The 22,095-nt window shown below is 48.4% G+C and overlaps 10 protein-coding genes across 10 annotated transcripts; 3 read left to right on the top strand and 7 right to left on the bottom strand.

Moving 5' to 3' along the window:
* Window positions 1-364: 364 nt before the first annotated feature.
* Window positions 365-1,600, bottom strand: VTP21DRAFT_4370 (uncharacterized protein; the record flags this gene model as incomplete). The annotated part of the gene is made up of 2 exons (XM_069394774.1): window positions 365-1,395; window positions 1,480-1,600. The coding sequence occupies 2 exons, from the start codon at window positions 1,598-1,600 to the stop codon at window positions 365-367; spliced, it is 1,152 nt and encodes a 383-aa protein (XP_069255978.1).
* A 166-nt stretch (window positions 1,601-1,766) lies between these two features.
* VTP21DRAFT_4369 (uncharacterized protein) lies at window positions 1,767-2,730 on the bottom strand (the record flags this gene model as incomplete). Its single annotated transcript, XM_069394772.1, has 3 exons — window positions 1,767-2,203; window positions 2,273-2,513; window positions 2,611-2,730. The coding sequence occupies 3 exons, from the start codon at window positions 2,728-2,730 to the stop codon at window positions 1,767-1,769; spliced, it is 798 nt and encodes a 265-aa protein (XP_069255977.1).
* Window positions 2,731-3,686: 956 nt separating this feature from the next.
* Window positions 3,687-4,429, bottom strand: VTP21DRAFT_4368 (uncharacterized protein; the record flags this gene model as incomplete). Its single annotated transcript, XM_069394771.1, has 4 exons — window positions 3,687-3,784; window positions 3,851-3,944; window positions 4,009-4,054; window positions 4,122-4,429. 4 exons carry the CDS (start codon window positions 4,427-4,429, stop codon window positions 3,687-3,689), a joined length of 546 nt encoding a protein of 181 aa, XP_069255976.1.
* An 877-nt stretch (window positions 4,430-5,306) lies between these two features.
* Window positions 5,307-6,840, bottom strand: VTP21DRAFT_4367 (uncharacterized protein; the record flags this gene model as incomplete). The annotated part of the gene is made up of 7 exons (XM_069394770.1): window positions 5,307-5,322; window positions 5,385-5,440; window positions 5,533-5,571; window positions 5,649-5,829; window positions 5,897-6,429; window positions 6,523-6,641; window positions 6,723-6,840. The coding sequence occupies 7 exons, from the start codon at window positions 6,838-6,840 to the stop codon at window positions 5,307-5,309; spliced, it is 1,062 nt and encodes a 353-aa protein (XP_069255975.1).
* A 654-nt stretch (window positions 6,841-7,494) lies between these two features.
* VTP21DRAFT_4366 (uncharacterized protein) lies at window positions 7,495-8,606 on the bottom strand (the record flags this gene model as incomplete). The annotated part of the gene is made up of 4 exons (XM_069394769.1): window positions 7,495-7,668; window positions 7,736-8,206; window positions 8,273-8,397; window positions 8,465-8,606. The coding sequence occupies 4 exons, from the start codon at window positions 8,604-8,606 to the stop codon at window positions 7,495-7,497; spliced, it is 912 nt and encodes a 303-aa protein (XP_069255974.1).
* Window positions 8,607-9,470: 864 nt separating this feature from the next.
* Window positions 9,471-13,955, top strand: VTP21DRAFT_4365 (uncharacterized protein; the record flags this gene model as incomplete). The annotated part of the gene is made up of 5 exons (XM_069394768.1): window positions 9,471-11,381; window positions 11,447-12,787; window positions 12,857-13,163; window positions 13,226-13,342; window positions 13,405-13,955. The coding sequence occupies 5 exons, from the start codon at window positions 9,471-9,473 to the stop codon at window positions 13,953-13,955; spliced, it is 4,227 nt and encodes a 1,408-aa protein (XP_069255973.1).
* Window positions 13,956-14,486: 531 nt separating this feature from the next.
* VTP21DRAFT_4364 (uncharacterized protein) lies at window positions 14,487-16,920 on the bottom strand (the record flags this gene model as incomplete). The annotated part of the gene is made up of 2 exons (XM_069394767.1): window positions 14,487-14,920; window positions 14,985-16,920. 2 exons carry the CDS (start codon window positions 16,918-16,920, stop codon window positions 14,487-14,489), a joined length of 2,370 nt encoding a protein of 789 aa, XP_069255972.1.
* Window positions 16,921-17,835: 915 nt separating this feature from the next.
* Window positions 17,836-19,033, bottom strand: VTP21DRAFT_4363 (uncharacterized protein; the record flags this gene model as incomplete). The annotated part of the gene is made up of 4 exons (XM_069394766.1): window positions 17,836-18,514; window positions 18,572-18,633; window positions 18,695-18,786; window positions 18,859-19,033. The coding sequence occupies 4 exons, from the start codon at window positions 19,031-19,033 to the stop codon at window positions 17,836-17,838; spliced, it is 1,008 nt and encodes a 335-aa protein (XP_069255971.1).
* A 105-nt stretch (window positions 19,034-19,138) lies between these two features.
* VTP21DRAFT_4362 (uncharacterized protein) lies at window positions 19,139-20,185 on the top strand (the record flags this gene model as incomplete). Its single annotated transcript, XM_069394765.1, has 8 exons — window positions 19,139-19,348; window positions 19,433-19,447; window positions 19,504-19,565; window positions 19,621-19,662; window positions 19,724-19,838; window positions 19,906-19,953; window positions 20,021-20,053; window positions 20,117-20,185. 8 exons carry the CDS (start codon window positions 19,139-19,141, stop codon window positions 20,183-20,185), a joined length of 594 nt encoding a protein of 197 aa, XP_069255970.1.
* Window positions 20,186-20,746: 561 nt separating this feature from the next.
* Window positions 20,747-22,081, top strand: VTP21DRAFT_4361 (uncharacterized protein; the record flags this gene model as incomplete). Its single annotated transcript, XM_069394764.1, has 3 exons — window positions 20,747-20,802; window positions 20,868-21,376; window positions 21,435-22,081. The coding sequence occupies 3 exons, from the start codon at window positions 20,747-20,749 to the stop codon at window positions 22,079-22,081; spliced, it is 1,212 nt and encodes a 403-aa protein (XP_069255969.1).
* Window positions 22,082-22,095: the final 14 nt, after the last annotated feature.

Below are 22,095 nucleotides of genomic sequence, written 5' to 3'. Positions count from 1 at the left end.
AATACAAATGACGGAGCGGGATTTTTTTTATCTTTTACACATACGCAAAAACAAACCCTCAAAAAGGTGGACCCTGGATCATTTGATATGAGTCGATGGCAGTAGTGGTGAGGGAGAACTACACTTATATACATTAATTTTAACAATAATGAACAAATATCGAAGGACATAAAAGCACAAATATCAAGATGAAAAAGAAAGAAGAGAGAGAGAAAAAGAAGAAGAGGAAAAATAGAAAAAAAAAAACGAAGTGGGAAAAGCGTCTACAGAATGAAATTCACAAAGATAATGATACTTGATGAGGAGGTGGAATAACGATAGGTATTTACTGAGTGGATATATATACTGTGTGTGCCGGCGACGCTTACTCTTTCCACACCACGGCAAACTCTTGATCCTCCATCACCACGGTGCGCGGAAGCCGGGTCTCGTGCCACGGCCGGAATGGGCGTCTTCCGTCATCCTGGGAGAGGCGTTGCAGCAGCAGAGAGGCCATCATCGCCTCTATTGTGTCGTGGGAGGGGGGGTGGTATGGATTTGGTTCGGAGGAGGCGGTGGGGTTGGCTACGTTCATCAGGTGGTTTTTGGGAATAAAGGTGATGGGGGGAGGGAGGTGGGTCCGAGTGGGCGTGGAGGAGGGACGCGATGGGGGGAGAGCGTGCCATCCGCCGCCGCTGGTGCCGTCAAGGCTGCGGCTCTGAGCGACCGGGAAGCTGGAGGGGCGGATGTCGCACACGCTGGAGGAGTAGGAGCGCTGCGGCCTCCACCGCTCGCTGCTCTCCTCCATGTCGTCGTCCCCGTTGAGGAGGAAGTCCATCCCACGAGGGCTTCGATGACTAAGCGGCGATTCGCTCTTGGCCAGCGGGGACGAGGAGGTGCGGAGGGTTGGGGTGCGAGGAGAGGCAGCCTCCGGCCGAAAGGCGACGGGGCGTGCCCGGCCCCACCCCAGCACCTCCTCCTCCATCACCACCTCTTCGCTGATGGGCTCGCGGATGCTTGTCCCGCTGTCGGTTCGCACCATCTCCTTCCCCTCTCTTCGCCTGCTCCTCTTCGTGCCCCCGGCGTGTGGGTTGAGCACCAAGCACCCATACCCGGGCTGGTCGGGACGCAAGCAGGTGTCTGGGAAGCTAGGCCCGAAAATCGGCACCAGCTCCTCCCGTATTCTGTAGCAAGTGCGCCGGGCAAGCAGCTGCGCATAATCGTAGGGGATCCACGTGCCCTGGATGCGGAGAAACCCCCCGCGAATGCGCTTCACAGGCAGCTCCGGGTTTGTGTCAATCATTTTGATGATCTCCGCTTTGGAGTTCCCGAGGGCCTTCCAGATCCCCGTGAAGTGGATCTCGCCGGTTTCGCGGTCCCACATGATAAGCTGGTCGTTGATTGTGTATTCGTAGACTAGACGATCAAACGAAAGGGGAGAGGGGGGAGGAATTTAATCATGTGGGCTAGCAATAGATCAATGGGGGCCTATTTATTTACCAGGAATGTAGCCGCGCAGGTCGAGGGAAGTGCTGTATTTTGCGGTCTGGACGCGAGTGGTGGCAACGGTCGGCGGATAGGGCCGGTACCGAGGGTTATCAGTCGGGAGCGGCTCGAGCATCTTAGCAGCGATATGCTAGTAGATTTTGGGGAGAGCGGAGGGCGAGAGGGGGAAGATGGGGATGGGGATGGGGGATGGGGGAAGAAAGAAATGATGACAAACAAAACCAGGAAATGGGAATGAACCTTTTGCTTTCATATTTATATTGCTGGGTTTCGCGCCAAAATTAAGGTTTGCGGCTGCCGGCGGTTTCGGTGTTCCTTTGACGAGCGGGGGCCATGTGACTCCAGAAAGCATAACTTGGCTCTCCAAATGACGAAAACAGAATCCGGTTAAATACTAGACATATCGCCCTAAACCCAGTGCATTGCAGGATAAGGTTGTGAGGAGTCACTCGCTGGGCCTGAAGCCCACTCTCCAATCCAACCCGCCCGCCCGCCCGCCCGCCCGCCCGCGCTTCCCTCCCTCGCGCCTCGCCACCCGCCGGGCCCTGCTCCTCGCTGCCCCTCCCCCACCACCGCGCCGCCTGCCCCTCGCACTGCCGCTCACGATCGCGTGCGGCATTGTCGGCGCGCGCGGGCTCATTTGTCAGCGAGTTGGCGCGAGATGGCTCAAACTCATTTTCGGTTTGCGGGCCTCTAGCAAACTCACCCGCTAAAAATACTAGAATGCTTCGAGAAGATTGCTATGCCAAGCAGGCCTGGCCTTGTCTGGCAAGAAGACTCGGCCCACTCGCCAAAGCGTGAGGGAAACGTGACCCAGGCGGCTCCGCCCAATCGTGGGGATACGGGTGTCGGGCTCCCTGTGGCGATACCTTCGAGAAGAGTGGTGCAAGACGCGGCCTGCACAGGCTTATTGCATTCCAAATAAAACCTGTCAAGAGAGCCGCTGGGCAGATTGGCGCCTCGCCTCGATGCCCCGCCCGATGGGCCTCGATGGCGGCGCGCTGTTGCAGCGGGAAATTTCGCCCGCCCTATGCTCGGGCGGGCCCCTTGCTGCGCTCGCCTCTTGCTTATATAAAGCCCCCCACGGTTCTCGATCCGAGCCTACCTTCTTACTAGTTAAGCAACGGTGGGCTCGAGTCCAAACCACAGAGCCGCTTGCGAGGATTCTTGCCGGCCCTGGCTTCGGCCATGGGTTCTCTCGCCTAGTGCAAGCTGCGTTCGCTCTAATCGAACACCAGCTGGCATTGGGCGGCATCTTCTCTCTCCGCATTCATGATTAATAATCCTGCCCTATAGCTCCTCCTTCCATTTAGGCGGGCTGACGAGCATAAATAATTAAATTGTCCCAAACCAAAGTTCTTCCCTGCATAACCAAGAATTTCCGAGAATGCCAAAGCAAGTGGACCTGGTGGGAACATTTTTGGATTGTGGAGCTTCACACTCTCTCGGCCTTAGTTTCATTATTAAAAAAAAAACGATTGTATGGAAATCTGTCTGTAACCTCTCACATCAAGACCATTAATGCGTTCGTGAAGACAAAATGGCTCGCTCAAAGGAATGAATGCAAGTATCTCTTGATAGATATTCATTCTCTTGACCTGGGCTATCCGGCTCCCCTTCTTTCCTTCGGCTGACTTGGTCGCAATTGAACCAAGGTAACCCACTACGGAGTAATCCTAAAGATAGCCGATTAACTAGAATTGTGAAGCACGTATTGGATGAAATTCCATTCATGGCGAGGATGCAGCAACGTTAGTAGTGGGCTAGTAAGAGAGCTCCTGTCCAGTGGAGAATGTATTCGCTTTACCCAGCGAGGGCATGGGAAATGTAAGATAGATCAAGAGACCCATCGGTTCAACTCACGCTAGAGTAACAAGAGTGGTTCGAGAGGCAGCAGAGCATACCAGATGGATTTCACTTGCGCAGTCAGTAATTAAGAACAATTAACATGATTCTCTAACTCTCCTCTCCATAAAGAGGCATACCTAGCAGTTCCAGTTCGGATGCTCTCGTGGGCAAAGAGGATTCCCTCCTCCTCCTCCTCCTCCTCCTCCCCCCTCCTTCGCCCCAGAGAAACACATATTCATTAAAGCCACACTCGAAAGGAAATAGATCACACAATAACAATAAATTCTTGCACTGGATAGATAGTACATATAACATCCCACATATTAGATTAACATGCCTCAGCGGAATCCGTGTCAGAGCTCGGCCGACACCAGTTGAATCACCTTCTCATTGTCCGGGAATTTGAGCTTGCGGGGAGGCCCTTTATCCTTACCACTCCACACCTGCGTGTCTAGTAAAAATGAAATCAAACTGGTTACTACCATGTCTCAGCCAGGGGGACCGCTCACTTTTCTACCTTTATCGCCATCCTTGACATAGATCTCGAAACACTTGGACCTTGGCTTTGCAACGGATTGACACTCGGCATTAGGGTAGACTTCCTTGATGGCCTATAAGCAATATGGGTTACGACTCCTGGTGTATGTAATCCGTCTTCGGATAGGGAGGACTTGCCTTGATAACTCGGTCCGCCTGATTCTTATAAGAGGTGCAAGAAGAGCTTTGAGCGAAGAAAAAAGAAATTAGCGAAACAACGTCAGGGCTCAAGTAAAGGCATCTCTACTTACCAGCGCTCTACTAGGACAGAAAATTTCTTCACTGAATTCGCTACCTTTGGTTTCGTTTCAACCTCCTCCTTAATTTCCTTCTCCTGCTTGGCATCTTTCTCCTGCACCTCCTTCTTTTTTTCTTTCTCAACCTTGTTGTTCTCCTTCTTCACGGGTTTCTCTTTGGAGGCGGCGTCCTTTGGCTCCGTCTTTTTCTTCTTGGGTATGGGGGGATGGTCCGAGGGGGTAGGTTGTGCAGGACGAGAGGCGACGCGAGCAGAACGACGGACGGGCTCGCTCGATTCCTCGGACTTGCGCTTGGAGGGCATAGTGGATTGGGGGATGTCGAGTGGTGATGGAGATGGGAGCGAGTAGAGGGTTGGGGAGGAAAAGGGCCGGAGAGGAAAAAAGGGACCGTGTTATTGTCGCGGGACTATCGAAAATTTTTTTGTACGTCTGAGAAAAAATGGCTGGATCGCCGGCTGCATGGGGTGCGTGATAAAATTTTCGGCTTGGTGAAATCACCCTCCACATCCTAATAAACTGTGAGTTCATGTTGAACGGAATCCAGCCGAAGTTTTGGCACGGGGCAGAGGATCTGGGTGGATGCCCGCCAGAGATCGATATAGAACCTTGATCCTTCGATTCTTACGACCATGATAAGCCGTTGGTTTTGTTTTGTTTGGCACCCTGGGACGTCTTTTCCCCAAAGGCGAGTAAAAAAAATTTAACCCATTGCGAAAGGAAGAAAATAGTGAAGAGAGTGGATTAGACTAGAATTCATAAGAAAATACGAATAGGAAAAAAATGCCCTCCTACAGCAAGATATCGATGTGATCAATATACTAGACCATAACAAAAACCAAAGGATTAAGAAAAAATGCAATTCGATCTCTCTTTAGCTTTAGAAGAAGAAAAAAAAAATGAAGAGATAACACAAGATAATTATGGGGGGCTAAAAAATGACCAGTGACTGCAGGAAAAGTAGGAGTGAAGAAAAAAAAAAGATTGTGGTGCTCAAGGTAAAGAGTGAGAAAAAAAAAACATGTATGAGATCTGGCAAAGCAGAGATTAATCGCGTTCACATTTATATAAAGAGCAAATAATAGTAATAATAAGGAACAAATGGTACTAGAGTATAAAAAAAATGTAAGAGAGAAACCTCCATAACATGAAGGTAGTTTTTTGTTAAGAAACACGCGTCCATTACAACAGGCCGCAGCTATAGAAAAGAGGAGGGTCAGTTTCGTGGAAAGAGACTGGAAAGTGACAGCCTATACTTGCCTCTTAAGATTATTTTGGATAATAATATCATTGCATGCACTCATGACGAAACGGACCTAAAGTAAGTGGTGCCCCAGAGGGAAGAGAGGAGGAGGGGGAGGAATCAGGATCGTTGCATAATATTAAAGATGATAAATTGTGAGCATACCTGCTGAGTGTCTGTAGCGCAAGTAAAGTGAGTGTACACCTAGAAGAAAACAAGGGCGGATTCCCGGCGTCAGTAAGATACAAAAAAAAAAACCCTCGCCATGGGAATGAACTCACCTGCTTCGTATCTGATTGATTCAGAGAAACGAAGCGGTCAAGAAGGTACTCGCAAGCTGCGTCGTAATCGTTGCCGCCTTGGTAGTCTGGGAAGTATTTGCCGAGGGGAGAGACGGGCAGCTTCTCCTTAAATAAATCGATCTTGTTGAGGAAAAGAATGATGCTGGTGTTGACAAACCACCTATACGCAGGAAAGATGGGGGTTAAATAAAGCCGTAGGCTCGTGATTTTCGCCGTTCACTCATTACCTAGAGTTGCAGATGGAGTCGAACAGGGTCAGCGCCTCTTGCATCCGGTTGACGGACTCATCCTCGCGCAGCACTTGGTCGTATTCGGAGATGGCGACAAGGAAGATGATGGCGGTGACATTCTCGAAGCAGTGAATCCACTTCTTTCGCTCCGACCGCTGTCCTCCTACGTCGAACATGCGGTAGGTGAGGTCGCCAATGTGGAACGTGGTCTCGGTGATGCCTGTTGTTTTTACACGCGAGCGCAGCACATCCTGGTCGGTGGGGAAATAGTTCGGGGCAGAGATACGATCAATGGCGTCGAAGTAGTATTTGGCCGAGTCGTTCAATTGATATTCGCGGCTGCGGCGGAAACACGCCTGTACACCCTCGTCCCGCCATAGTTCGCGGATGGCAACCCCAACCTCTGCGGGCAGCTGATCGCTCTCGATTTGCGTAGGCATCCCGAGGATGACCCCAGCGTGATGTTTGCTGATGTCTGAAGCAAGCGAAATACCCATGGTTTCCATGGCCTCGAGAATGACCCGCATTGACTAAGACGGAAAAAGGTCATAGATAACGGATTAGTGACATCGTCTACCAAATAGTAAGAGATGGGCTGTTGCCGCCGAGTGGCGACACTTTACCTGCACCGTGTTGGAGAAAATGATTTCCTTGAACGATTCACGCTCGTCGTTCGAGTACCCACCGTCGTGAATCAGCTTCATCTGTTTCAGAATGGTGGACTTGCCGGATTCTCCCGCACCTAGAGTTTGAAAAGCAAACAAGATGAAAGTAAGACCTGGACTCATCTCGGCAGATGTAAACAAAACAGCAGCCAACCTACCGAGGAGAAGCAGCTTCACTTCGTTTCGCATCTGCATGCGATCACGCTTGAGCTGATTTTCGATTTCCTCATTGCGGCGGCGGCCCTCCGTGTCTTCAGTGCTCATACAGCAACCCATGGTTGTTTATTGGATATTAATAAATTAAGATGGAGAGAGATGAAAAGGGCTTAGTGAGTCACCACGAGGAATGGGAAGGAGAGAGAGAGAGTGAAAAAGAAGTGCGAGCCTGCGCCGGACCAAGAATGAAGATACACAATGGAGGAGATGGAGAAATAAGGCGAAGAAGAGCAAGGGAGGGAAAAAAACTGGAGAGATGATAGCAAAAGCTTCCGAAAAAAGAGGAGCGAGAACAAAATCCAGAAATTTAATTTCTTGTCTTGTTCAACAGTTAAAAATTCGTAAAAAAATTCTAAAACTGGTGGACCAGTCTCCGAATTGCTGCACGGTTGTTGACGATAAACATAACGAGAATCGCCAGGTTTAATTGGCCGTGGAATTCCTTCCACCCTCTGTATATACTATTGCTTGAATATGTCTTCAGATATGTTTCATCTTTGTGCCATGGTTATGTTAATAACGCTTTAATGTTGCGGATTCAACCTTCCGCAGAACTCTGTTGGCTTACAAACTTTCTCTAAAAACAGAAGATCGATCGGGCTTTGTTGGGTGGACAAAGTCGCAATAATAAATGGATAACAATCGAAAACGGGCGATTTCCAATCAATGACGCGAGCCGCCACTAAGCCTAACGGAGGCCCAAGTTCGAGCGCACTAAACATTCAGCTTGCCGCGAAGGAATTCCCGGGCCATCCCCGAGATGCGAACGCGATCGCCCACTATCTCGAGCTCAAGATCGCCCGTGCGCTGACTCAGCTGGCGCGCCCGAAGGCGCTTTTTGCCAAGTTTGTTGGCCCAGAAATTGACCAGCAGCGCGTTTGCAGAGCCCTGTAGAGGGAGGATAGGAGAGTCGGTTAGCATCGACCCCATACGCCAAATGGGCTGCCGGCCTTACCGTCACGGGGTCCTCGTCGTGCCCTCCTACGGGCTCAAACACGCGACAGAAATAGTCGATCTCACCCTCGCCTGCACACGTAGCCAGGACTCCAAATGGTTCCACGGGTCCCTCCTGTTTCAAGCCTAGCAAGATCTCCTTCATAGCTTGGAAATCTGGCTCCAGTGCCTTTATATCCTTCCCTTCCGTTTGCAAGCACACAATCAACATCCCATTATTTCCAATAGCAAACTCGGCAGTATCCTCCAATTGCGCCGTGATGCTAGAACCAAGCAGAGAGAGAAGGATAGGGCGGGTAGATTGCGAGAGAGAGCTGGAGAGGGGCAATGGGGTATACATCGGAAGTGTGATTGTGACGCGGTTGTTCGCGTAGCGCTCGCCAATAAGCTGTGCTGTTTTGGTTTTGAACGTGATTGCATTGGCTGGATTCTTGATGATATTGAGAAGAGTGTGCGTAGAGGCTAGAGTAGCCTATAGGAAACTTATATACATTAGGCCGAAAAAAGAAAGTAAACGGATTGCATCGAGTATACTTACATGACCGCATATGCTAATCTCCATACTCGAATTAAACCACCTCATCGAAAATTGCGTTGCCTTCTCGAATCCCTCGGAATTATCCAAGGGGCGGATGAATGCAGTCATCGGTTGATTCAGTTCCGCTAATAAATCCCAAATGCACTTAGAGGTTCTATTTAAAATGTTGGAATTCGAGTGGGAAGAATTTACCCGCAATGCTCTGCATTTTCTCCTCTGGAAGCTCTGACTCCAGAAGGACCACGGCCGCAGGGTTGCCCGAGAATGGCACACCATCTTCTCCATCCTCTTGATGCCTTAGGAAAGCTTCAACGAAATACAAATCTAATCCCATGGTGTTAGTAGAAAAAGCTACGGTCAGATAGGGGAAACTGTGCAATTGCCACCGGCTTTATATTCTGCGGATTCCTAGTTCGTGATTGAAAACTGGTCATTTCGGTGCTCGCATGAAAAGGGAACGCAGCTCAGATTCCCAGGCCTGGGATAGCCACTGTGTGTCCAGCCATTGGTCTAATTCCAAGGGAGGATTAAGTTGTTGATGATTCACGCATTTGTCCTCAAATTGGGCCGATCGAGTCAGAACAGGATAAGGGTGATGAGTGCTCCCAAAATCGATGGTGACCTTCAAGCCGCTGAGCCTTTCTCACTCGAACCAGAGGACAGACCCTCCCTTTTATTGATTTGAGCCCAACTATCAGGCCAATATCCGTCGATACAGGGATATTTCCTCATTAACGTTTTGAAAGGCCTGCACCTATCTACGCTAAGGGAAGGGAAGCTCCTAAACAACCTTGTTTTGGTCATTATTCTCTCATCGGGTCTTCTGGTTTGCGGGTCAGGCCATGCTGAACATAACATCTTCTGCACACCATTAATTTAGCTAGTTTTTTTTTTAACTCTCATACCCTTTCCCCCTTTCCCATTTCTTATTATTTACAATTTTCATAGCTTTCTTCTGCTCTCTTCGTTTTGTTCTCTTGTTCAAAGCGAGCTAGAAGAGCATAGCGGAACAGCTAGTTAGTTTAATTCCTCTTTTCATTGCATGGGTGGAGATTACATTTCTCACTGAAAAATAATTAGATTGAACAATATTTAATATACAGGTGAGTAGCCAATCTTAATGCCTTTTCATTTTGGGCATCCTGATGCCGTGGTTACGACTGGCTCTTCTGTGTCCATATCGATCCACCCCCGATTAATGCCCTGCTCTCTTTTCTCTTATTGTAGCATTTTGGAATTTCAAGAGATGCCGGGCGATGCTCACTTTTCATCGAGACATGCTGCCGAGCAGACATCCGGTAATATCATCCCAGAAGTACCCTCCTCTTGGTTAAACACAAAAGAGATGCAGCAAAAGGCTCGCATGCGACAATTGGAGCTTCTCGAAGAAGAGCTGCAGGTAATGGCCTCCAAACTTGGGATTGATGCTATCGATGATCCAGCCATCAACAATGGTCGTCTGATCAATTCGGAGGGGAATTTCGGGACACGCGGCGTCAAGCAGGATGCCGCCTATGGCTTTTCAAGGGATGGATCACTTTTGCATCCTCAACCCGCGCCGGATAATCGCACCCCTTATTCGCCCCATACCTCATCTGCCTCTCGAACTTTTAAAGGGCAGAGATACGTTTCCTCCTCAGGTTCGCACATGTTTTCCGCGGAAACATCACCGGCGCCTAGACTAAACGTTTCGCAGCCATCCTCGCCTCTCTCATTCTCCAACTCCTCCATCGCCTCATCGGGATATAATTCGTTTAAGGATTCGCGTAATGAAAATGATTTCACCGATACCTCCCTTCCAACACCACGGCACAATCGACTCGATTCGCTCACCGTTTCAAATGCTATGGGGCTAAGTAACTCAATATCTTTCCCCACCTCGCCCTCGTTGAGTACGGAAAAAGAGTGGAGGCTCGCCTACCAAAAGATGCCGGATTATCCACCCAACATCGATGCCTATCTGTCGCAAAAATCGAGTTTGTCAAGTGCTAATACGGAAGAGATTACGAAAGCGCAGAAGCCCTACTATCCATCCTCTGAAAACTTCCAATCCGAATCCTCAAGCCCCTCCTCTAGCAAGCGGGCGAGTTCTAGCGCAGCAGGCTCTCGCCGTGCCTCATCCCGTGGCTTCTCTGAGCTGGAGGAGTTCGGCCAAAACTCAAGGCCCTCCTCTCGTTCCAAGTCTCGGCCAAAGTCCCGCTCAAAAAAGTCACCACCTCCCCCCTTGCCTTCCATCGCCACTTCAACCTACCTTCAAAACACCACGCCAAAACCATCAGCTGCCTCTAATGCTTCATCACATTCACAAAAAAACTGGCCATCCACGGGCGATTCATCCGACATGCACTTTTTTACACCAGATCATTATTCTTCCTCCAGGGATCAGCGGAGCAAATCCCTCGCATTCTCGTCGGATAACGGCGCGCAGCGTCTTCCCACCGAAGGCGACTTCGATCCTCACAAAGCAGATCCGGGCTACCTCAATCGCACTTCTCTTCCAGCCTCTGCTTTCACAGCCCATAGCGCTTCTTCGACTAGCGGTAGAACCTCAGCGGCAAAGTCGGCTCGCAACAGCCATGGCCATCATTCTCGTTCTCGGTCTCGGACTTCAGTTGGCGCGTCGGATTCGTCCCGCCGAGTGTCCTCTAATGTAGGCCACTATAGCCCTCCCCTGATATTCGATGAAGAGGAGGTTGTCCCACCTGTTCCCCCGGTTCCAAAGCATCATTCGATGGTGGGAAATAAGACCCCGGGTCAGGAGAAGACCTATGACCCGCCAGTGCCTACCCTTCCTCGGCAAGCCTTATCGACCTATATCCCTCACTATTCATCCGTGGATATGTCACCTGGAAATGGCACCGTCAGAGGTGCGGAGTTAGCCACGAATAGTGACCTTTCGCCGAAATACGAGCGAACCAGGACAACGGTCAAACTACCGCCGGTTCCACTTGCCGATACAAGGGAAAGCGGCACTAGGACCGAAATATCTGAGAAGGATATGCCTCTCTCGGCGGGATTATCAGAGCAGGTTTTATCGGAATTTGACCCTGACGAGAGTAGTATGGCCCCCGTCGTGACTATTACAAAGACAACGAGGAAGCGTGGAAAGGTAAATCTATTTAGACGGCAACATACTTCATCTTCATCATTGCTGACATGGCTGTCATAATATAGACGCTCCCTTCTTCGTTTGCTCAACCACAGCCTGTCCCCTCTCTTCCTCTCCCACCCATGAAATTACAACCACTCATGAATCCAACTTCACCACTACGCTCGCCGCTTCCCCCTTCGAGTGTGACTCCTATGCTCGCTGAGGATTCCCAGCTAGAATTCTATGGTAATAAAGCTTCGGACCCAAAGTTTCTCTCCTCTTCGGCGAATATTGGGTCATATTCCAATCTTTCCTCTCCAACCACCCCTCATGGTCAATCTACTGCTGGAATGGCGCCCTCGCTCTCGTTGGGATCTGGTCTGAAATCCTATGCTGGACTTGCCAATCCCTCAGAGGGAAGTTCACGAGAGGTGCTGACCAATGGTCCCCCCATGCATACATCGGTATCGAGCGCCACCTGGTACAACACGACCTCAACTGCCTCCATTCAAGAGAGTGGAACTGGACACACTACCCCCCGAAGCCCGCGTGTCGAGCGGTTAGAACCGGTCCCCAATGGCATAAAAGCCTATACAGACCCACGTCCACGTCGACGTACTGTCACGACTCCTTCGCAAGAGAACGCATATCAGCCGTCGGCAGTTACGCCTTCATTGCCTAGCCCATCTCAGCCACATGCGGGACCTCGGCAATCCTATTTGCAGGCGTCTAGTGCCTATCTAAAACAGAAGCCGGTGCAGGCATCGGCTCTCCTTTCTCCCACGGCTACTACTACTACTACTACCGCCCCCGCCGTCTCTTCAGCCTATAGATCTCGAAATGAGTATGCTAGTCCTGGCGTTCATCCCTCTGAAAAGGCTAGGCCGGATGCGGCGTGGGATCGAGTGGCTGCCGTTAGCGCTGCAACAGCCTCCCTTGTAGTACACAACGAGGCAATTCTCCCTAAGGATTATCGTGGCTCTGGGTCCTCTGGTAACCCTTCACTGGCGACTGGAAAAGAAAAGCGAACAAGAAGAGGGATTGCGCCCGCGATGAGCCCCTCGACTGCTCTGAAGATCTACGGAAACCAGCTCAGCCCCTATGAAAGAAGCGAGATCATGGATTTCTCCCACGTCTATTATGTGGGCCACCGTTCGGCAAAAAAGATGGCTACGCTGGAAAATGCTTCCAACAATTTTGGCTATGATGATGACCGAGGAGATTACCAGGTCATCCCCGGCGATCATCTTGCGTATCGGTTCGAGATCATCGAGGCACTCGGTAAAGGCTCGTTTGGACAGGTGGTACAGTGCCATGACCACAAGACGGGCGAGACGCTCGCCGTGAAGCTGATACGGAACAAGAAGCGATTCCACTGCCAAGCCCAAGTGGAGATTCGAATCTTGGAATCTATCAACAAATGGGTAAAAACTCCTTCTGTTTGTATGTATCAAGTTTGATCCTGATGGCTAACGGCCGTGTCTCTTGCTTAGGACCCGGAGGACCGTCATAACTGCGTGCGGATGAAGGACCGGTTTCATTTCCGTGGGCATCTCTGTATTGCTTTCGAGTGCCTCAGCTTGAATCTCTACGAGTTTATCAAGTCAAATAATTTCCAGGGCTTCAGCCTCAGTTTGATCTGTCGCTTTGCGGTTCAACTGCTCGCTGCGCTCTCCTTGCTTGCACGGCACCGTGTGGTCCATTGCGACCTGAAGCCGGAGAATGTGTTGTTGAAGGACCCCACTAAGAGTGGGATAAAAGTGATCGATTTCGGTAGCAGCTGCTTTGAAAACGAAAAAGGTATTGGTTCATATTTGGGTTACATAGGAGTCCATGTGAATTGACAGTTTGTTGTATGGTAGTGTACACCTACATCCAGAGCAGATTCTATCGATCTCCCGAGGTGATTCTTGGACTTTCTTACCACACTGCCATCGACATGTGGAGTTTTGGCTGTATTCTTGCCGAATTGTATACCGGTAGGTTCTGCATAGCTGGTTGTTGTATTCCCGATCCACTTACTCACTGGTCATGGCCATAGGATACCCGTTGTTTCCGGGAGAGAACGAGCAGGACCAACTTGCTTGCATCATGGAAATCATCGGTGTCCCGGATCCTTATATTATTGAAAGGAGCTCGCGCAAAAAGCTCTTCTTCGACTCCATGGGTCGCCCGCGCCCATACACGAACTCAAAAGGCCGCCGTCGCCGTCCTGGCGCAAAATCGTTGCAGCATGTGCTCAGGTGCAATGACCCCGAGTTTGTAGACTTCATTGCGCGGACGCTGCACTGGGACCCCGACAAGAGATTGCGTCCGGACGAGGCGATGTTGCATCCGTGGATCATGGGCTGTGTACGCCCCAAGCTCCAGCAGCCGGTGTTCTACCAGCAACAGTACCAACAGCAATACCATAATATAGAATCAATGCGCTATCCCGGGGCTTCTGGAGTGAACGGGCGAAAGGAGGACGCTCCTATGAGCGGCCATGGAGGGGAGCGAAAATTGTCCGAGTCGTCGGTGATGCAACCGCGCCATCACCGCGCTTTTTCGCATGTACATTCTAAATATACAAGCGCCGCCTATAACGGCTAAGTTTGGTTTGGTTCTCTGGTAATGGTGACAATGATGATGATGATTATGCCTCCTCCTCCCCTCCTCCTACTACTATTATTATTATTTTCACTGCATTGTTATTGTGATTGGTACTGTTTTTTTTTCATCTTGTCTTCTTTCTCTTCTCATCTATTACTATTCATATATTCACTGAATATAAATTTATTTCTTATTATATATAGAGAAACGTGGCGAGTTACGATTGATATTATTCTGAAATTTCCTAACTGCGTCGTTTTACCACAAAGATAAATTAATAAACTTATATTCCAACAAAGACAAACAGAAGGGGAAAAAAAGCACTGAACAGAGAAAGGAAACGGAAAGTAAGTGAAAAGCAAAGCTTGCAGAGTAATTCTGGAGAAATATCACATGGGAGAAACGGGGAAAAAGGAGGAAATGGGGAGGAACAAACAAACGAACAAGCAAACAAAAAAAAATAACGGCTTATATCAAAAAAGGCTATTCACATTTTAGACTATACTCGATCGGAGGAGACGTTTGTACTTATTAAATGTGAAGTTTTCCGAGTAATGTGCTGCCATAGTTTGTCACCAGGAAACAGCACACCGCAGCAATGCCGGTGACGATCCACTGCATGTATGCACCCACGTCCCGCCGAGTTGCCCACGAGAACCCAAAGAGGGTTCCCAAATCCTGGGAGAGGAACACTTGGGACGTGATTAGTCCTAGATAGAGAACGTGCACTATTGGGCGGGCCGCCCCATTCACTTCAAGGGCCAAAAGGAGAAGCAGAGTAAACGGAACGGTTGTAGCGAAGTGGGAGAGCTCGGAGATGGCGCGCGTAAGGCCAGAGTAGTCCGGCGTTGGCTGCTGAGGGGAGACATGGCGATCGTCCTGTGCGTGGGTAATTTCATCTGCAGCGTTCACCTTGCGGGTCCGCTTGCGGGTGGTCGCCGTAGTAAGCACCTCGGTGGGGCGGACTAAGAAAGTGATAAAAGGAATGAGAAATGGGTCCGCCCTTGGTGGACATCCATCTTAACTCACCTCCATCCGTCACCTCATTCAGAGATTTCGCCGTCTCATAGGTTCCATCGCCGTACCACACTCCGGTCTTCTTGCGTTGGATCCACACGCGACGAGCCAAGAGTACAAACCACAGAGCGAGCAATGGCCCATAAATCATCGATACCAGAGGAGCCTGCGGTTGCTCCGTCAATCCTCCAGGCAGGCCGGTGATCGTCGGGACGCCAGGAATCCGGTCATACGCACGCTGGCCCAGCTCAATCATCTTATCCAGGCCATCGGAGGCCTTGCCCATCAGCGCACTCGACGAAAGGTTTACCTGACGGGTAACGTTATCCCAGAGCACACCAAGTTGTTTCCCTACGAGTGAGACGTCCTTCTGTGCCTTCTTGTGCGCCTCGTGTTCCGCCTTCCTGGCCGCGGCAAGCGCCGCTTTCACTTTCGACTCGACCTCCTTCTTGCTCTTCGCAGCATCCTCCTTAGGCAGCTTGCTATATTCCTCGATTAAGCGAACCACCTCTGCGTAGTGGTTGCGTGCCTCACCGATGGCCTGCTCCCATGCATTGTGCGAATTTTCGATGCTTTTGTAGTACTGCTTTCGTGCATCCTCGACCATGTTTTCGTAATATTTTTGATATTCGTTGCGCTTATCACCAGCGTGCTTCACGGCCTTCTTCCATTGCGATGAGAGTGAGCGTGCAGTTTTGTCGAATCGCGAGCCCGCCTCTCGCGTGAGTCCTCGAAGCTGGTTGCCTGTGTCGCGCGCAACCCAGTCAATTTCACGGAGCTGGGTGATTGGGCCATGGCTTGTTTGGTCGCGCACCGCCTTCCAGTCGGCCTCTAGGCGATCGGATATGTCAACAAATTTGGTGTGAAGTTTGCTAGTCGTGCGAACCCAGTGCTCATGTCCTTCCTTCAGGGTATGGTCCATATCGCGGCGGAAATTTTGCACCCAATTCCCTACAGCAATGGACGCTTGATGCGCCAAATACTCTGCGTTCTCCTGGAGACCGTGAGGACCACCGGTTAAGGACTCGTCGTATTCACTGTCATAGAACCAGTAATTTCGTTCGGGCGGAAAAGTCCCCTTTCCGAAGGGTTTCTCCAGGCTGATGCCGAACTTATCTTTAACGGCCTCCCACGCAGAATTTAGCTCCTTCGACGCTTTATCACGCACCTGCTTTGCCTTTTCCACCGCCTGCTCATAGCGCGTTTCGTACCTTGGACGTTGACCAAACCAATAATAAGAATTATCTTGTACCGCACCTCGCCCCTTTGCCTCTTCCAGCTTTCTCACGGCCGCCCAGTAGGATTCATCAGCCTCATTGAATTTCCTACGCACTTGGTTGTAGTATTCATGGAATGCCGACTGACTCTCATCCTTGCTTTTCTCTAACTGGTGAGAAATAGAATCCTTCGCATTCTTAAATTGTCCAATAATATTGGGACCAGCTTCTCTCGCCTTATCTGCGCCTTTCGCGGCTTTATGGAACATCGCGTCGCGTACTGATTCTGCTCTCTCTGCCACATTTTCCTCCGCCGCTTGGACATTGTCACGAGTACTTTGCCACATGCTCGCAAAATAGTTTTTCACCCTATCAATTATGTGCTCACTCTGGAGGTTGGCCGTGTCTGTCGCGTCTTTAACGGAATTGGCACCTTGCTGAGCTTTATCAGCGATATCCTGTGCGAGATGGTGAGCAGTGGTTCGAAATTCTGCCATTTTTTGCTGAGGGGAAAACGCTCGATTTGCATCTTGCGTCACACTCGCCCAACTCTCTTGGGCGCGCTCCGCATTTTGGGTGTAGGCATGGTGTACGACGCTCTTTGCATATTCATATGCCTCACCCACCTTGTTTGTCGCGGCTCCCAGGCGTGATTTCACCTTATTCGCGGCAGCTTCTCCATCTATTGTCGCAGTGTACTCGTTCCCCTCGAGAATGACTCGCTTCGTCATTTTTTTTGGACTGAAAAGCAAAATGAGTAATCCAAGGAATTGCGATCACGTATGTGGCGAAAAAATAAAATTATGGGGAAATCCTCTGGGACGCCTGTTAAGAGGAGCAATCTGCTTACATCACTTTCTCGTGGCTTGGAATCTATACCCTGAGTTTATAAAATTCCCGTCTAAGAAAGTGGCAGATCAGACATCCCTAATTGGGAACTTAAGAGAAAGTAAGTAAGAATGGGCACAACCTCCAAGCTATCCAATACCACCGAGGCGTGCATGCACTCGTTCAAGCTCGGTCATTCCTCGTACAATAACGGCTTGCCGTCCCCCAGTCACAGAGCTAACGTCAGGGCATGAGCCTCGGCAAATCAATTCAACAAGCGACGCGGGAGGATTCCCGATAATGGATTCTCAAATATCTAATCTCGAAAAGTTCGAAACCATCATTTAACTCGCTCTACATGCCCTATCGACATTGCCCCAACTTCTATGGAAAATAGAAACTAGTAAACTTCACACAAATCTGCTTCTACTCCGATGTGGGGTTAAGCAATCCGGTAAGGGGTTATTTATAGGGCGCCAAAATCTTATCTTGGGATCGACCTCTATGCACAGACCATAGAAAACGTGGGTCAAGTTTACTTGACCATGTTATAATATCGTGTGTATTGGTCGACATCATAGGTCAAGATATCCTAGACCGATCTTTCGTTTCTCGGTCCAAAATTATAAAAGGATTCAGTAGTTTTACTGAATATTAGTCCGAGATTTCCCGGCCACATTCTCTCTTCGTGACCTTCCACTATTAGAAAATAGGACTTAAAAAAGACACCCGTGTTCTAAGTTTTTTCTATATAATGCTACTGTGTACATCAAAAAATAGAATCTATTACAAAATACGCAAGCAAATTAAATAATAAATTAAGATTTATAACTGGTCAGATTTTTTTGTTCCATCAATAATTTATCAACTTTTGGGAGTATCTCGCCACTCATTCCTATCCAACGGTATTCAGCAAGATCATCACCCCGAGTAGGCCCAAAGTTGAGAATGCCAATCGGACGACCAAGCTGTTTTGCTAACTTCACAAGACGCAGTGCTGAATAGGTCGCTAAGCTGGAGCCAATTACTAGAAGAGAACTACATTGCTTTACTCTCTCCACTGCGATCTGCTTTATCTTCTCAGGGATATTCTCTCCAAAAAAGACGACTGCCGGCTTCAAAATTCCAGTATGGCAGCGCTCACAACTGGGGTAGGAAAAAGTAGCATAATCAAGTTCTTGGGGGAGCTCGTGATCGCCATCGGGTCGCATTCGAGGCTCCTCGCCTTTCAACAACATCTCTTGGTGATACTTGTCCCACGCAGGATTTAAGGATCGTAATAGTTCATTGAATTCCTCTCGGTGGGTTGTATGCCCACAGCTCATACATAACACTTGATGCAGTGTTCCATGGAGCTCTAATACGGTTGAGCTCTTTAACCCTTCGGCTCGTTGATGCAGTTGATCTACATTTTGTGTTATAATGCTCTGAATAAAGCCATGTTTCCCGAGCGATGCCAATGCGTAATGGGTGGAATTGGGTATTGCCATATTTGCACTTTATAATAACATAAAGTGAGAATACTTGACATAAAAAAAAATACAAAAGTCTTACGGTTTGTAACCCAAAAAGCCTCGTGCCCAGTATCTTTGGCGAAACGAATGATGTTTCATAAACTGAAATAAAAGGTAGATTTAGGCCAAAATACATAGAGTTGAAACATTAATTTATACGAACCTCGTGGAAGAATATTGGCTTGTAGCTAGGATTGCGCGTGTATACTCCATTTTCTCCTCTATAATCTGGAATACCTGAATCGGTGCTTACACCTAGAGGATATACAAAGGCAGAATTACTTCTCAAGTTAAGTGATTAAAATACTATTTAGTGTGCATGCAAACCAGCCCCAGTGAGAGCGAGTAGGTTTCCATTCGCTGTTCTCACGAATTCCGCTACTTCTTCAATTACGGCCGAAAGCGGCCTAAGTGATTGTAAGGGAACGGGTGATGTTTGTAGAGTGGGGGTGATGATGGCGGATAACCGAAGCTCTCCTCGTATTATTGACGAGCAAAACATACCAAAGAGGAAGGAAAATCTAGAATTTCCACGACGGCAAAAAAATTAAATTGTATTGTGACTTTTTCCTCCACATTCAATATTATTCGTTGAATTCTCCATCTAATGACCGGCTCGAACAAGAACTTGACACAAGAAATGCGCAATCCCGACGGCAGCGAAATGATACTACAGCATGGGAGTAGCCTAATATTTGATTCAGAGAAGTTTTGGAAATACCAGGTCAGCACGATCCAACACAACGAACATGACTTCAAAAACCATGTTCTACCACTTGCTAGGATAAAGCGCGTTATGAAGACCGAAGATGTTAAGGCAAGCGCTTTTTTTCATGCTACCTTTATCTTGTGAGTGGTTTTAGTGTTGCTGATGAGTGTTTTCTTGTATCTTTAATTTCAGATGATCAGCGCTGAGGTAAACATGATCGAGTGGACAAATAGCTTCATTTTTCCTAATTTTTCGGATTGTAGACCCTGCTTATATTCGAGAAAGGTTGTGAGATATTTATAAGTGAACTGACAATGCGCGCATGGTAAGAATGATCTAATTTACTGGAGAGTATTCATTTATGCGATGATTATCGTTAGGATTCACGCTGAGGAGAGTAAGCGCCGCACTCTACAGCGAAGGTATTAAGGGCACCATGTATATTTTCCATAGGATACTTTGTTTGATGTGAATATCTCATAGTGATATTGCAGCTGCCACAACCAAAAGTGATGTGTTCGACTTTCTCATTGACATTGTCCCTCGCGAAGAGGCGCTAGCCAGCGCAAAATCGACGGCACAGAAAGCCGAAGTTCCCGTAACCATCAACAACGCCATTAGGATGTCGTTTTCTTCTCTGATGCAGTTTTATTAACTCTCGATAGACCCCCGATATGCTTGCTTATTGTGCCCATCCTCCTGCTTATTATCAAGTAAGGACTTTTCTATAAGAGAGGGGTTAGCATGTTTAAGCTCATCCTTTAAGCCAATTGTTAACAGGGACAGCCGATCGATCCTGCGTATTACCAGCAGGTATGCACGTGAATTGTTTGTCTTTAAATGAGAAATTTATGTCCAAAGCCCACTCTTTGTTAGATGACCCATGAGCAAGCAGTGAATCTGCAGCACCACCTATCGCAGCTGCGGGGAAGCGAGAAGCATTGACCGGCGGAGGGAGGCCTGCGAGACGCACGTAGAAAGGGATAGCGCGAATGTATATCTTATTAATTGTATATCACAACTATCTTTTAATTTTTACCATGTTATGTCGAAGTATTGAATATTATTGCGTACTTATTACCCCATACTGCATCTTGCGGCTTCTTAATTCGTCCCATGAAAGGGAAAAACGGTCGACCTTTTTTTCACTCGCCAACCTTATTTTTCTTCCCATAATCTCGACATTCATCTTCCTGTTCCTTAGCCGCGTTTTTCTCCCCATTCTCCCTGCTAAGTGCGCCAACCGTTCTCTACGAATACCCCCAAACCATCACTGCATAACCTTCTTACAGATGGGAATTCTGTGCAGTAAATGACGGATTGACCATTTATTACCTATTTAAGGCATATTCTCATTTTCCCAGGTGTCATCAGAATTACTCAAGTGGAGTTCTAAGGTACTTCTCTCCTATTTGCTTTTCACTATTTCAATAGAATCATAATTGTCTAGTGATCTAGGCACTCAGGATTAAAGACGTTTAGATTGCGCGCCTTTTTGAAAACGGGATGCCTAGAACTGCGATTTATAATCCATCGTTGGAAGACGGGAATAGGGATATGCAGTAAATTGAAGAAATTATGAGCTCACTGAGATAAGAAAACATAATAACTAATCTCAATGTATTAGATCTTTTGCTAGAAAATATGTAGAAGCTGTAGAAGATGATTGCTCTTGTTCCAACTGCACAAATCAAACTGAGCGAGTTTCGGCATCCGAGAATTTATCTATTGACAGCCTATCGTGCAAACGTCACTCCCCCACAACCTGGAAGACCGTGCAATCGAAGTGTCAGATCCTTAATTTGAATGAATGCCCCCGGAGGGGCTCCGTCGATGGAAATGGTAGGGCGCCAGAGGATAGCGTTCGCTCGCCCTTGACAGCCCGGTCAATTACCGTTCAGAGCCCACCCGAAAGACTCCAGGCGCAACAAGATTTGAAAAGTTATATCAAAGGATGGCCCGATGCAGATGTACCCGTGCTTGTACGGCGAAAGGATATCGAGAATTTGTCGCAACAAGAACGCATTGCCGTTTATTCGTTTGCCCTGAGCGAAATGAAACAGTATCGCACAGGATTAGCCGAGTGGGTAGCATGCCATCCGGTCAGCGCACCTACCGCGTTTCATCGCCTTCACTGTATGGATATTGTTTTTTTTTATTAAAATCATCGGCACTTAATAATATGATAATTTAGATCCAAAAGATTCACAAGGCCGCCAACTTTATTCACCAGACTCTGCCTCTGTGTCCATCTCTTCCACTTCACCTTCATACCGTATTAGCGAAAATTTTGCCCCCTCTCATGCCCCTACAGCTAGCGAATCTCCTCGTCCATCTCTGGATCCTAGGCCATCTCAAGACTATTCAGTCTCGATTGAAGCTAGGTCTTCATACGAGTCTCGCCCATCTCAAGATGCATTCGGCTTTCTTGATCCCCAAGTGATTGCTTCCCGACGCCCTTCATGCTCTTCCAGCGCCTCTCCTTGGACCCGTGCCGACTTTTGTGGAGATGACTCTAGCCTCTACGAGAAATACATCAAGTCCAAAAAGCGAAGTCTCAAAGCACGGATATCTTCGATCTTCTCCGCGCCATTGCGACCTACTTGGAAGAAAGAGGAAGAAGACGAGTGTGAAAATGAGAAAGAAAATCCCACCGCACAAGCTCAAGCACCAACACTACATCCTGGGCCATCTACCCATATAGAGGAGCCTAGTGCTAACGCCCCAGTTGAGTCGCCCTCAGAAAACAAAGATAAAGATTTCTTGGGCGACGTTCTTCCTTCGCTAGAGCTAGAATCGCTTGCTTCATTCATTAATACTATATCAAAAGACGAATCGTAAAATGGCTTTCGAAA

Source organism: Calcarisporiella thermophila, assembly GCF_041956535.1.
Source record: "Calcarisporiella thermophila strain CBS 279.70 unplaced genomic scaffold VTP21scaffold_2, whole genome shotgun sequence".
Classification (NCBI taxonomy): domain Eukaryota; kingdom Fungi; phylum Calcarisporiellomycota; class Calcarisporiellomycetes; order Calcarisporiellales; family Calcarisporiellaceae; genus Calcarisporiella; species Calcarisporiella thermophila.
The sequence above is the reverse complement of the archived record's forward strand: the minus strand, read 5'-3'. Positions and strand labels throughout refer to the sequence as shown.